Consider the following 15,438-nt stretch of genomic DNA (forward strand, 5'->3'; position numbering starts at 1 on the left):
AATATTAATTACATGGTTATTTTTGGTTATTAAATATAAACAAAAGATGTCTTGACTTTTAAAACACAAAGATTCTCCGCATATAATACCTGAACTTCAGATTATTTAATCTAAGAGGGATAACCTGTATATTTTTTAAGGGTGTAACTGACTGTTCAAATACAGCAATTTGTTATCCTGCAGCATATATGAATAAACATTTTGTGAGTTTAGTATGAAAAAGGTAGAGTATAAAATTTCTACAGACAAACACATGAACTTCAAAAATTTCCTGCAGATTGGGAAAAAAAGTAAAAGAAAGGAAAAACATTACACCTGCACGATATCTTTCCCGCGTCTCTGTAGTGAATCAGGTAATCGGACGCCGTCGTCCTGATGGTGTGTACCTGTTGCATGTATAACAACAGGAACCAGTTAAATAGGAAATAGTGTACCTCTGTTTACACTGCCCGGTGGGGGACGCATTATTTACCAATTAACATCATTAGATATAAATTTATTGCCTGAGCATTCTCTTATAAAATGGAATTTAACTTTTTGGTTAAGTTTTTTATGAATTTAGTTAGGTTAGGACCAGCTAGAAGTTAAGCTTCGTGAGGTTTGTTTCTGATTTAGTTAGGATGCTTAAATGTAGTTGGTTATTTAAGCTCTGTAAAGTACACAAACCAATTACACTGGAAGACAAAGGTACAAGCAAGCAAACGGAGATATAATCAGCCAGATATTCTAACCGAAATATTAACAAGCAAGCACATACAGTATACAAGCAGGCATATATACAGGAGACACATAGTCAAGACTTTGGGACGCACCGGAACCAGAATATCAAGCTTCGGCCAGAATCGCAACTTGCAGGACCTTTAAAAATGTTCCAACCGGAAGTAAAGTGACATGGTGTTCTAATTTATCTTTTTGCTGGGCATGTCCAGGGAAATGAAATCTCGATTTCCTTGAATGATTTTAGTGATCTATGATTAATTTAAAAAAAATCAATCGTCAAACTAAAGTTATTAATATGAAAAAGCTTAGGTGACAATAGTTTACCCAGTGCATTGATTCCCAACTGATGGGCCCCGGCGTGAAGATGGTGGAATCTAAACTACTTTGGGTCAACATAAATGTGCTTACTGCTCTTATGGATCCAATATATAAACTAAGGTTCTTGAGAGACATTTAAAGGCAAGGTAAAAAAAAATGGTTTATGGCCGAAATTGAAGACATTCTGGAAACCGACAACGTGTAGGAAGGATAATGATGGCACCCCTGATGAAAAAGGCAGTGACAGTAGTACTCCCCCAATATGTGTGTAGCTAACAAAGAAGACACAAGATGAAGATCAAACAGACATGGTACTCGCACAAAACCTTGCTACATTCTACAAGAGGAAATGCATCATGGTTTCCTCTACTGCTACAGTGAGACAGAGGATGGCGATATGCAAGAAGCATCCACAAGCAATGGAACAAACTTGGACAAGACACGATATAATAGTGGAGCAAGTCTCACTGACTCAGCAAATGAAATAGGCAAATATGCCAATGATCTTGCCATTGAAAGAGAACAGGACACTGAATTTTTGGAGGTGCAAAACCCTTTTAGCCAAACATTCCAAGGTTGCATGAAAATATTAATCCTGTACTGCAGCCTCTATTCTGACACTCTTCTGAAGTTGGCAATGTACAGTATATGAGAACCGCGAACACCTTCCTCGGACTGGAGAAAGCTTCTTGTCCCTACATCTTCCTGATTCCCCATTCTATAACTGAGCAGTTAAATGTGTAGCTATTAAAACATTATAAATTTTTTTGAAGATATCTCAGACTGAGATTTCTCATCCTGTTTTAATTTTTACTATTAAAGTTTTTTTTTTTTTTTGCAGTTGCAAATGTAACGTATCGAATTATTATGTACAGTACAAACAATATTTCATTTATCAGTATATTTCTTGCTACACATACTTAAATATTCCAGAGCTATTCAGTGCATTTTTTATTACAATTAACCGTTTCAATTTATTTAGCTTGAAACATTAACTATGTTAGAAAGTTCGGGCATTGCCGGTTATCTTTCCAAAGTTCCGGCCAGAACTAGAACTTCGAAAAACCGGCCGAAGCCAAGTTCCGGGGGCATACCTAAAGCGTACATAAACAAGCAAGCAGATACACAAAGCAAACTGATTACAAGCAGACGTAAATAATCTGTCAGCGATGCCAGGCAGGCCGGAAGACAGCAGGGAGGGAGGGATAATGTGCCTCTTTAACACCACTGCGGCTTGTGGAAAAATAAAATATAGAAGAATCATTAATTGTCGTTGGTAATTAATGAATGAGAATACAGACATGAAATAGTGGCAGTGCATCACGGTGTCCTTGTATGCTTTTGGCGTTTTATATTGATGAATCGTTCCTAGGAATTTCTCCGACCGAATGATGTGTTATATGATACACGTAAACTTTAGAACATTACTTAAAACTTTTATTGGGACTGTGTAATTATTTATTAAGAGTATTTTTAAAGTCTCTAGACCAATGAAAAAAAAAAATCTGCCACAAGAGTAATGAAATTAACCAATTCCCACGAGCTCACGTTATTTTAAAATCCGAATAATGCAGTCTGTTGTCAGGTGAGACTAAAGTGGGGGTGACAGACCGATAGCTGTGGTGGTTCACTGTGGTTTACGTGCCCCCCCCACCCCCCCTCTCCCCCCATTTTTTTTTCCTGTTCACCAGAATCTATACATTAAGGGAAGGACAGGTCACGAATAAACAAGTGTAAGAGGATCCCAATGGAAATAAGCTTTTTACGTCTTTCTTGGGCAGGTTTACTTCGGGTGGGCTACTTCGGTTTCCTCTTGTACATATTAACACTGGACATTGAAATTCATAAAGTAACAAAGGGACCAACGGTCAGTACAGTAATCTGATAAGAATGAAAGGAAGGTCTTATGTAGCCGGTACGTTGCTTTCACAAAATTTGTTAGTTTATGATATTTATGTTATATTGGTTATGTTCCATGTTACAGATATAACAAGATGAGATAAAAATACTGAAATCCATTTTTTTAACCCAACAATATCGCCACAGCAAATAACAGCGCTGGTATAAAACCTGAGGTCTCCAGCAATCTTTAATGAAATATAACCCTCACTTCTAATAATTGTTCTAAAGAAAATTAACCAGGGGAGAATCAGACCGAGAATTAGTAAACTACTGGGAAAATTTACTAAAACCTTAAAAATGGTGTCAATGAGGTTTAGAAATACAGTAGTCGACGGTATTACCCGTAGCTGTATACACCTACGCAGGCACTCCGATCATAGCGATATAAGCTGTGCACGCAAGTCGGAGAAAACGTGAAGTTATGATCAGCTGTCACTATCAAGCATTGCCAACCACATGAATTCATTGCAGCCGTACAGTGTATTTAGGTCCAGCTTGAGGCCGTTCGTCTGATCAAATTTGGCTGAAGCTTGTTCTATCACTAATCATCTGTTGCTGGCTAAATACTTAATGGGCCTGGTTACTGTTACTGCCTTTGCTCCATGAAGGACACCCCCCCCCCCCCCCCCTCCTTTTTTTTTTTTTTAACGGGGATCGCCCACCTTGGCACGGGTCACTGACCCACATCGGGGCTCAGGGGGGGGGAGGGATATAAAAATAATAATAGTAAAGAGCCATAAATAAACACGAAAATTAAAAACAAAAACCAAATCAAGAGTGAGAAATGATCTGTACAGTATGTTGTGTTGTCATAGTAAGAGAAACAGTTGAGGCCCTGCAAGTGTGTAAATGAGGCAGATCAGTCCCTTCACATGTAGGCATTGGTCTTAATGAAGCAGTAGATATAATAGCAAAAAGACCCACGGAAAAGGCCGAGATCGACATAATATGACTAAAACCTTGAAGCAATTAAGGAGCAAATTACGGAAAATACAATCAATAGAAGATAATTTCAAAAGGAATGAAATATACGAGAAAAGTGAAACAATGAGACATTACCATCATGTTCTCGTGAACACAAAATTTACATATGGGAAAGATAGGAGTAGGTGGAAAGATTCAGTGTATATGAGGTTAAGATTAGGATATAAATATTATTGGGAACTTGGAGCTGAGAGAAGTGAACAGGATAAAGAATGTAGAGTTTGTAGAACATCCAGATCCCATACCCTGCCACATTATATACTGGAATGCTCATTGCTTAATGTATATAGAAATGCCCATTATAAATAATGTCCCCAAGCAAATAGAGTGGATGTTTAAAAGTAGGAAAATAGATGAAATATTAAAGAAATATAGAAATTTTGCATCTAGAATATAACTATGTACTATAACTGATTATATGAAATATTAGGGATTTATGTGAGTCCTGTGAGGGACATTCCTGGACTGGGGTGGGGATGACTTATGTCACTTCATCCCTTTGAGATGTATTAATGTTTTTTGTATCTCAATAAACGTATCAATCAATCAGCAACCTGGGACTACGCCACAGTGAGTAAGGAAACACACCATAAGGTGCTGTTTCAAATATTTGCACAGAGGTCTCTGAAGATTTGCACCCTCAGGATGTGGGAGACTGGGACAAAAGCAGGGGCTAAGCCTGCCCCTCAGGATCACACTAGGGAGTGAGGAGGAGAAATGGCAAGTTATCCGGCAGGCAAAAAACTTAGCAAGGAGCGAGGCATTTCGGGATGTATTTATTCACCCAGACCGCACGGTAATGCAGAGGGAACAGCACAAGAAACTCCTGCTGGACTTGAAGCAGAAGAGGGAGGAGTCGAGGAGGAACGGGGACAGGTGCACATGGGTTATACTCAGGGGGAGGGTAGTGGAAACAAGTGTGCCGACACAGGGCCAGGGGGCAGCAGTGCACCCTCCACCCACTCAACCCCCCACCCGGGAGGCGGCACCAGCTCAGCCTACCGGACAGGAGGGAACGAGCGCCGTGTAAACAACGAAATTTTTAACCACACCCTGCAAAATACAGTGTACTTAGCAAATGCTGCAGCTTCTGAGAATGTGGGTGGAGCGGGTTTATTACTAAGAGCAGAGACGTTACCGAGAACAAATTCTGGCTTGAATGTCATGTACACTAATACCGACACGTTCCTTGATAAGAGGGAGGAGTTTGAAACACTACTAAGAGTACACCAACCAGATATTGTAGGAGTTGTAGAACTGTTGTACAAGAACAGGAGAATCGACCCAGAGGAATGTGAGTTCAGTATTGCTGGATATGACTCATTTACGAACCTAACTCAAGAATCCTGCAGGAGGGGTGTGGTTATCTACGCTAGGCAAGACCTTAGAGCCAGCCAGGCGAGGGTACAGGGAGAGGATGTCTTTGAAGAGTCCAAGTGGTGTAAAATTAAATTAAAGGGAGGGGACTTACTTATCGTCGGGTGTATCTACAGATCCCCGAACTGTGGCCCACTAAATCAAAGGAACTTAAGAACCTTAATAAACAATGCGGCGATGCTCAACCCCAGCCACCTCCTTATCATGGGGGACTTTAACTATGGCGACATCGACTGGAGAAACGAGTCAACCCCGAATGACTTGAATAATCCTGCTACTCTTTTTGTAGAAACTCTGAGAGATAATTTTCTGTTCCAACATGTGAGAGACCCGACACATTACAGAGGGGAACAAACACCCAAGCCACTTGACCTCATCATAACAAACGAGGAGGGTATGGTGGCCAAACTGGAACACCTTGCCCCAGTTGGCACCAGTCACCATACAGTGTTGTCATTCAGATTTAACTGTTACCTAGTTCAAGATAAGGCCAGGCCAAGGTGCAAATATTACAAGGGAAATTACAATGGGATGAGGGAAGAGATGAGGGGTATCAACTGGCCTGACTTATTAAGGTACAAGAACGCAGACACTACGCTGAATATCATAACTAGTAAAATGACCCATTTGATCGATAAATATATACCCAAGACCAAACCCAGTGCTTCTAGGAATACGAGGGGATCCCTACACATGAACCATGCGGCGGTCGACAAAATTAAGAAGAAAACCCAGAAATTCAAGACGTGGGTTGGGTCAAACGATGAGCAAGACAGGAGGATGTATGCAAGAGCCAGAAACCAAGCAAAGATAGAGTGTAGGAGGGCTGAAAAGGAGTTCCAAAGGCTGGTTGCACGCGAGGTCAAGTCAAACCCAAAGGCGTTTTACCGCTATGCAAAGTCGAAATTGAAAACGCGAGTAGGAGTATCAGACCTGAGGCTTGAAGATGGTAGTTACGCAGATTCTGACCAGGATAAAGCTGAGGCATTGAACAGCTTCTTTTCCTCAGTGTTCACAAGAGAGGATGCAACTAACCTTCCTGCGTTTGAGGACAGACGGTTCGACACAGCACTGACCCACATTGTGTTCACAGAAGAGGGTATTAGAAATAAACTGTCCAGGCTAAAGGTCCATAAGAGTCCTGGACCTGACATGGTGCATCCTAGAGTGCTAAGGGAGCTGTGCAACGAGCTTGCAGAGCCCCTGAAGATTCTGTTTTGTAAATGCCTGGATGAACAAATGGTCCCCAGTGAATGGAAAGTGGCTTATGTGAGTCCTATCTTCAAGAAGGGCGATAGGCACTCCACGAACAACTATAGACCGGTGAGCCTGACCAGCATAATATGTAAAGTACTTGAGAGTATTATCAGAGATGCAGCGATGGAACATCTACTACGAAACAACCTTGTAAAAGATTGCCAACACGGTTTTATGCCGGGGCGCTCTTGCTTGACACAATTGCTCAAGGTATTGGATATTTGGACCCATATTCTAGAACGGGGTGGTAATATCGACAATATTTACCTAGATTTTGCCAAGGCTTTCGACAGTGTACCCCACGAAAGGCTGAAAATCAAACTGGAAGGGTACGGAATTCGGGGAAATGTCCTAGCGTGGATAGAAGACTTTCTACATGACCGCAAGCAATGTGTGGTGATTAATGGCACGAAATCGTCATCTGTACCTGTAACAAGTGGGGTACCGCAGGGTAGTGTATTGGGCCCGCTGTTGTTTGTTTGTTTCATAAATGATATGCCTGACGTTGTACACTCCTCCATACAAATGTTTGCCGATGATGGCAAGTTATTTCGGGAAATTAAGAACCAAGCGGACTGTGAAGAGCTGCAGAAGGACCTCTGTGGGCTCCAGGAATGGTCGAAGGAATGGCTGCTGAGATTCAATGTCACGAAGTGTAAGAGGATGCACCTGGGGCGTACCAACGGTAAGGAGGCGTACCATATGTCCCAACGGGATGAAGAAAATGTACTAGTTGAGACTGTGTGAGAAGGACCTAGGTGTGTATGTTGACAATGAGCTGAAGTTCTCGGGCCATTGTGAGAAGAAGGTAAATCAGGCAAATAAATTATTGGGTCTTATAAGAAGGTCGTTCAGATATCTAGACGGTCCGTCCCTCGTGACGATCTTCAGGAGTGAAGTGCTTCCCCATCTGGAGTACTGTCACCCCATCTGGTCCCCGAGATATGCTAGGGACTGTCAGTTGGTTGAAAATGTTCAAAGGAGGGCCACCAAGCTGGTGCCTGCACTTCGGCATCTCAGCTACCCTGCGAGATTGGAGCGCCTGAACTTGCCTAGCTTATACTACAGACGGGCAAGGGGGGACCTAGTTGAGGTTTATAAGCATCTCAGGGGGCACTACTCAGTTGAGTGTCCTTACTTGGAGCTGGCGGACGCTCGCCCCACAAGGGGTCACAGCTCAAGATTGAAGAAGCCGCAAGTCCGGAAAACCGTGAGGGCAAACTTTTTCGGAGTGAGGGTTGTAAACTCTTGGAACAATCTACCAGAAAGTGTTGTGACGGCACCGAGTGTGAGCTCTTTCAAGAGAAGACTTGACCAACACTGGAGCGGGTTCAGGTACATTCAGGAGCCGGTGCATGCCCAGTATTTGCCAACAGTGCGTGACAGAGACGTGACCGATCGCCCGGGCGGCTAGCGAGCCGACCTTTTGGTGAAGAATATAAAGGAAAAGAGTCGTGACCGATCGCCCAAGCGGCTAACAAGCCGATCAGTGGCGAAGAGGATAAAAGTAAATATGTCACCAGGGTCTACCATTAGACAACACATGCTTCCAATATCTTCCCTGGCAGCAGTACCTCCCTGTTTGATAGCTGCCTACTACCTATGTAATGTGTTAGCCTGCCTGATATTCATCCCTTCCTGTTGACGACCTTTACATTTTGAAGAACGGGAGAGTTATAATATTACAAAAAATATTTTATTTGAAAACTAATAATTCACTTGCTTGTGTGCGGGCGCAGGCTGTCACGATGATCCTCTAGCGGTATTCATTGAGAAAAGCCGTCCTAACACTTTGTGTATGCCCAGTCATCTTCTGGACCTGTTCACACATCTTCAGAGACATTAATTGATAACGATTCGATGTTTAGGCACGAATCATATTATCCCATTACAGTACTCATATTATCCCACTACTCAGAGGCACGCTCCACTCTGAAAGAAAGTGGCTGGTCAAACGGGAAAATAATTATTAATGGCTACCAAAAACGTGTATGTAGACATGTGACGTCATCACTAATCTGCGGCGGTAATATCAAATGTGAAAGAAGGGTAGACATATGTTGGATTATTGTCACCTTATGATCATTTTTGCCGTTTTCTTTTTCTTTCGGACTTTGGAGAAGCCATCAACAAGTGGCATTAAACATCTTAACCTTAGTCCTCCAATCACATAATGTCACGAGATATTGAAGGTCAATTTGTTTCCTATTGGGAAAATGTTGTTGCTATTATTTTGAAGGAGATCAAAGCCTAAGAATATTAATGGCGCCGGAACACACGAACAACTACACCTAACCTATACTTACCTTACCTAGGCTAAGTAGGCTTTCTGTATCTTAGTTACACCACAGGGTGGTGTAATACATCTAGTGTGGCAGCATTATCTTAGTGTTACGGAGCAGGCACTGCTTGCTTCCTTTCGCTTTCAGCTACCGCCTCGTGGCGAACTGGGAAGCAACTAGCATAAGCCTTCCCCTGCCAGTACACACTTTTCACCATCAAGACTCCTGCTGTGCCTCCTCATGGCAACACACTGTAACTGGGTGCCTCGTGGGCCCAGGTTAGACCAGCAGGGGATCTTGGAGCAGTTGTGGGCCCCAGAGGGACGGTCACATAAGCCCACTGGCATGTGGACACGTCTATAGCACCAACCTTACTGGGCAACTGCACCCAGTAAGGTCATCCTTATGCAGTCCAAAACACAATCATAATCACAGATCAAAGCAAAAACAATTTATACAAATTCTTATGGTTGCTGCATGGAATGTCAGGACCTTAATGGATACTGGCACAAATGAGTGTCCTGTAGAAGAACTGCCCTTATGGCAAAATAGCTGTCTCGGTATAACAGCCATTAGTGAGTCCTGGCTCCCCAGACGAGGGTCGACTCAGAACGGGGGTCTGGTTATATCTTCTTCTGGAAGGGTAGCTTGCTGCGGAGATAAAAACGCATTTATGGAGGTGGCTTTGCTAACCGCCAAATCATCATACATAGGCTAACAGAAATGCCTGTAGGGATCAACGAGCACCTCATGACGCTTTGAGACCCACTGAACCACTCACATCATGCCTTCATCAGTGCTTATGCCCCAACACTGGATGCAATAAGTTTTGAAATTCATTATACAGTACTGTACATAGACGTCAACGGGGCTATCAGGCCGATCACTGGTGAGGAGGATAAAGTAATGGGTAAATATCTCCTTTTCAGGTTTTGCGAAGGTGAATTAAGATGGGTGACGGAAACAACCAGCGTCCTCTGAAGATCACGGTGGTGGGTGACGGTACAGTAGGCAAGACCTGCCTTCTCATTTCTTACACCACCGGCGAGTTCCCAGAGGTGAGGAGATGATGATAATAATAAGACTTTCTCTGTAAAATCATCATACAAGTTTACAAATAGTTTGGCATGTAAGGAGACTTGTTTGTAAACCCATCTATAAATTAACCCAGGAACCGTGTGCTCAGTAACTTGGTTATTCATGCCACATCACAGGTGTGGATGGATGAAGCTTATATTGTTAACCTATTTACATCTGTACAGCCTGATGTTTCTCACATACTTTCCATCAGCATAATGTGAAAATTTGGCCACTGTTACTTCCATTTTGCACTTTTTAGTCATTAAGTTTTGGGTTGACCATTGTGTTTACCTTTATGGTCAGTGTACAGAGAGAAGCACACATTATACTACCACATTTTACACCATATGTACAATGAAAGACAAAAGTCGTGTCGTGAAATTTGGTGGAGACCTAAGCCGAAGGGCTAAACTTTTGGTGCACTCTGCCTTGTGGTAGGACTCTCATAATGTTTCACGAGTTATATTTAATCTAGGGACAAAACCGCAACACAAATTTCGTCTTTGATTGTACACAACATACATGTCTGAACACACATCCCAGATGTTTCAGGAAATGTGCACATAAACTCGTGTGGCTGTAGTGTAATATATGTACCATGTGTCTGATTATGCAGTACATGCACAGACGATGTAAAAAAAATTTTGGTAAACTTTTTTCAAACATGAAGTAACTTGTTTCCTAGATTTTCCATTCACTGTGTACGTCTTAAGCATGATTAGGTACTGTAGAAGGCGCCACACTGATAAAAAAATTACACTTTTTGCACATGTTTTAACTCTTATTTACCAATTTTGTTTGAATGATTTTGACAAAATGGCCATACAGTATTATTACTTACTATATTTATTTTCAGGAATATGTACCAACAGTCTTTGACAACTATGCAGGGAACCACACGGTGGAGGGCCGATCCTATCCCATGATGTTGTGGGACACCGCTGGTCAGGAGGAGTACGAGCGACTCCGTCCACTGTCCTATCCTGGGGTAACTTGCATCTGCTCTCACTGTGTCTCAGTATTTAATTAATGTTTGTGTTATTCATGTTCCATTTGATAAGCATCATGAAGGCAGGCAGCCCTCCAAGAAAATTGTGTAGCTCAGTACAATATCTTTCTCTGATAAGTATAACCCTTGCATTGTGATATTAGCCCCAAAGTTTTCTTTGCTCAAGTCTACAGTACTTATGTCATCCTCTTTAACTGCCCATGTTTCACTGCCATAAAACATCACACTTCTCACACTAGCCGCATACAGTCTTCCTTTCACTCGGAGGGAAAGTCCTCTTGCCATCAATAAAGGCAGCAACAGTTGAGGATGTGTAAAAAATTTGATAGGTTTGTGTCCTTGATTTGGGTTAAAAGTAGACAAGGTAACTTTGCCCTTTCTCTATTCATTTAAACGGTATTGAATTGAAAACAAAAATAATACCCCCATTAGGCCATTACTGTATGATAATACCACATACATCTTTCACCAGTTTTAAATTTGCATTACCTGTTCTGAAGTACTTATTTCATCATACAGACAGATGTGTTCATAGTCTGTTTTGCCCTGGATAACCGTGCAAGTTTTGAGAATGTTACATCAAAATGGTTGCCAGAACTCCAACAGCACTGTCCTAAAGTACCAGTTATCCTTGTTGGTAAGTACATTACTGTTTTTTATAAGATGTTATATTGAAAAAGGTAGCATACAGGTATATTGTTTGATTAAATGTGTAGGAGGAGAGTGGAGAAGTAACTGGGAGTAAGAACAATTCCAATGAATGATTTAAGTGTAAGTGTTGGAGGTTAATGGGAGCATCTTGCAGGTCTTTGTCTAGTGAGGTACAGCATATACTTTTATCCTCTTCACCAGTGATTGGCTCGTTAGCCACTTGGGGAACTAAAGAGCCTTAATTGACAATGTAATGGCGCTAAACCCTAGCCGCCACCTTGTCATGGGGCACTTTAATCAACTGGAGAAATGAATCTACGCCAAACAACCTAAATAACCCAGCACTCTTTTCGTAGAAACTCGGAGAGACGATTTTCTTTTCCAACATATTAAAGATCTGCCCCCACAAGGGGTCACAACTCAAGGTTGAAGAAGCCACAAGTCCAGAAAACTGGGAGGGCAAATTTTTTTGGAGTGAGAATTGTGAACTCTTGGAACAATTTGCCAGAGAGTGTTGTGGCGGCACCGAGTGCGAGTTCATTCAAGGTCAGACTTGACCGACACTGGAGAAGCTTCCGATTTATTTAGGAGCCAGTGCATGCCCAGTATCTTCCAACAGTGTGTATCAGAGACGTGACTGACCGCCAAAGCGGCTAACAAGCCGGTCAGTGGCAAAGAGGATAAAAGTAAAAAAAAAATGTAAAAGTAGATGTTATGATGGAACATCTACTACGAAACAACCTTGTAAAGGACTGCCAACACAGTTTTATTGGGGGGAGTGCTTCTGCTTAACACACTTACTCAAGGTACTGGATGTTTGAACCCAAATTCTGGAACAGGGTGGAAATATTGACAATATGTACCTAGATTTTGCCAAGACTTTCGATACTGTACCCCATGAAAGGCTGAGAATTAAACTGGAAGGGTATGAAATTTGGGAGTGTCTTAGTGTAGATCAGAGACTTTTTGCATAATTGCAAGTAGTGTGCGGTGATTAATGGTACGAAATGGTTGTGTACCCCTGACAAGCGGGGTACCACAGGGAAGTGTATTGCGCCCTTTGTTGTTGGTTTCATAAATGACATGCCAGAAGCTATACACTTATCCATACAAATGTTTGCAGATGATACCAAGTTATTTGGAGAAATTAAAAACCAAACAGACTGTGAAGGGCTGCAGAAATATCTCTGAGCTTCAAGGGCGATAAAAGAAATAGCTGCTTAGATTCAATGTCACAAAGTGTAAGAGGATGCACCTGGGTCATACCAACGGTAAGGAGGCTTATCATATGACCCAACGGGACGAAAAAACTTCATTAATAGAGACCCAATGCGAAAAGGACCTGGTTGTGTTTGTTGACAATGAACTGAAGTTCTCGGGCCATTGTAAGGCGAATCAAGTAAATAATCTAGTAGGGCTTATAAGAAGATTGTTCAGATATCTAAACGGTCTGTCCCTCGTAACAATCTTGAAGAGTGAGGTGCTCCCCCGCCTAGAGTACTGTCACCCCATCTGCTCTCCGAGATAGACTAGGGACTGTCAGTTGATTGAAAATGTCAAAAGGAGGCCCACCAGACTGGTGCCTGCACTCCGACACCTCAGATATCCAGAGAGGTTAGAGTGCCTGCAACTGTCTAGCATATAATACAGATGGGCAAGGGGTGACCTAATTAAGGTGTACAGTATAAACATCTCAAAAGGCACTACTCAGTTGACTGTCCTTACCTGGAATTGGTGGACTCCTGCCCCACAAGGGGTCACAGCTCATGGTTGAAAAAGCCTCTAGTCCAGAAAACTGAGAGAGCTAACTTTTCTGAGTGAGAATTGTGAACTCTTGGAACAGCCTGTCAGAGTTTTGTGACTGCACCTAGAGCGAGCTGTTTCAAGACCAGATTTGACCAACACTTGCAGTTTCGGTTACATTCAGGAGCCAGTGTATCCACGGTACTTGCCAACTGTGTAATCAGGACGTGACCGACCGTCCAATAGGCTAACGAGCCAATCAGAGGCGAAGAGGATAAATGTAATAAAAGTAAAAGTAAAAAAAGATTTTGCAGGATCTGTCATCTACTTGTGGGTCATATACAGTATATAATTAATGTATAGCTGTTGACTGCTGTTTTTTATACAATAGATTGTTGTTAATGATTTTCACAAAACCAAAAATTCAAAGTACTGTAAAACAATAGGAAATCCTTTGGCATGATTTCAGGAGCAGTGGCCTTCTTTTTTTTTTTCTCTCCTTCCTTTCTTTCTCCCCCCCAACTCCCTCTTCGTCACTGATCGGCTCGTTAGCCGCTTGGGCGATCGGTCACGTCTCTGATTACTTTTCCTTTTCATTTATCTTCTTCACCAAAAGATCGGCTCGCTAGCCGCCCGGGTGATCGGTCACGTCTCTGTCACGCACTGTTGGCAAATACTGGGCATGCACTGGCTCCTGAATGTAATTGAGCCCGCTCCAGTGTTGGTCAAGTCTTGTCTTGAAAGAGCTCACACTCGGTGCTGTCACAACACACACTGGTAGATTGTTCCAAGAGTTTACAACCCTCACTCCGAAAAAGTTTGCCCTCACAGTTTTCTGGACTTGCGGCTTCTTCAATCTTGAGCTGTGACCCTTTGTGGGGCGAGCGTCCACCAGCTCCAAGTAAGGATACTCAACTGAGTAGTGCCCCCTGAGATGCTTATACACCTCAACTAGGTCCCCCCTTGCCCGTCTGTAGTATAAGCTAGGCAAGTTCAGGCGCTCCAATCTTTCAGGGTAGCTGAGGTGCTGAAGTGCAGGCACCAGTCTAGTGGCCCTCCTTTAAACATTTTCAACCAACTGACAGTCCCTAGCATATCTCGGGGACCAGATGGGGTGACAGTACTCCAGATGCAGAAGCACTTCACTCCTGAAAATCGTTACGAGGGACGGACCGTCTAGATATCTGAACGACCTTCTTATAAGATCCAATAATTTATTTGCCTGATTTACCTTCTTCTCGCAATGGCCTGAGAACTTCAGCTCCTTGTCAACATACACACCTAGGTCCTTCTCACATTGTCTCAACTAGTGCAGTTTTTTCATCCCGTTGGGACATATGATAAGCCTCCTTACCGTTGGTACGCCCGAGGTGCATCCTCTTACACTTCGTGACATTGAATCTCAGGAGCCATTTCTTCGACCATTCCTGGAGCCCACAGAGGTCCTTCTGCAGCTCTTCACAGTCCGCTTGGTTCTTAATTTCCAGAAATAACTTGGCGTCATCGGCAAACATTTGTATGGAGGAGTGTACAACGTCAGGCATGTCATTTATGAAACAAACAAACAAACAGCGGGCCCTGTGTTACCCCACTTGTGACAGGTACAGATGACGATTTCGTGCCATTAATCACCACACACTGCTTGCGGTCATGTAGAAAGTCTTCTATCCACGCTAGGACATTTCCCCGAATTCCGTACCCTTCCAGTTTGATTTTCAGCCTTTCGTGGGGTACACTGTCGAAAGCCTTGGCAAAATCGATGTAAATATTGTCAATATTACCACCCCGTTCCAGAATATGGGTCCAAATATCCAATACCTTGAGCAATTGTGTTAAGCAGGAGTGCCCCGGCATAAAACCATGTTGGCAATCCTTTACAAGGATGTTTCGTATTAGATATTCCATTGCGGCATCTCTGATAATACTCTCAAGTACTTTACATATTATGCTGGTCAGGCTCACTGGTCTATAGTTGTTCGTGGAGTGACGATCACCCTTCTTGAAGATAGGACTCACATAAGCCACTTTCCATTCACTGGGGACCATTTGTTCATCCAGGCATTTACAAAACAGGATCTTCAGGGGCTCTGCAAGCTCATTGCACAACTCTCTTAG

General features: G+C 42.6%; 1 protein-coding gene across 3 annotated transcripts in view; it reads left to right on the top strand.

The window, feature by feature from the left end:
• Nucleotides 1-15,438, top strand: part of LOC121878214 (ras-related protein ced-10-like) — a 140,352-nt gene that overhangs the window by 117,761 nt on the left and 7,153 nt on the right. For all 3 annotated transcript variants that reach the window (XM_042384293.1, XM_042384295.1, XM_042384292.1), the window contains exons 3-5: nt 9,770-9,898; nt 10,777-10,908; nt 11,449-11,566. In XM_042384293.1, the coding sequence (XP_042240227.1) occupies nt 9,791-9,898; nt 10,777-10,908; nt 11,449-11,566 (358 nt within the window). In that variant the 5' untranslated portion in view covers nt 9,770-9,790. The remainder of the gene's footprint in view (nt 1-9,769; nt 9,899-10,776; nt 10,909-11,448; nt 11,567-15,438) is intronic.

Source organism: Homarus americanus, unplaced genomic scaffold (assembly GCF_018991925.1).
Source record: "Homarus americanus isolate GMGI-L3 unplaced genomic scaffold, GMGI_Hamer_2.0 scaffold45562, whole genome shotgun sequence".
NCBI classification, from domain to species: Eukaryota; Metazoa; Arthropoda; class Malacostraca; order Decapoda; family Nephropidae; genus Homarus; species Homarus americanus.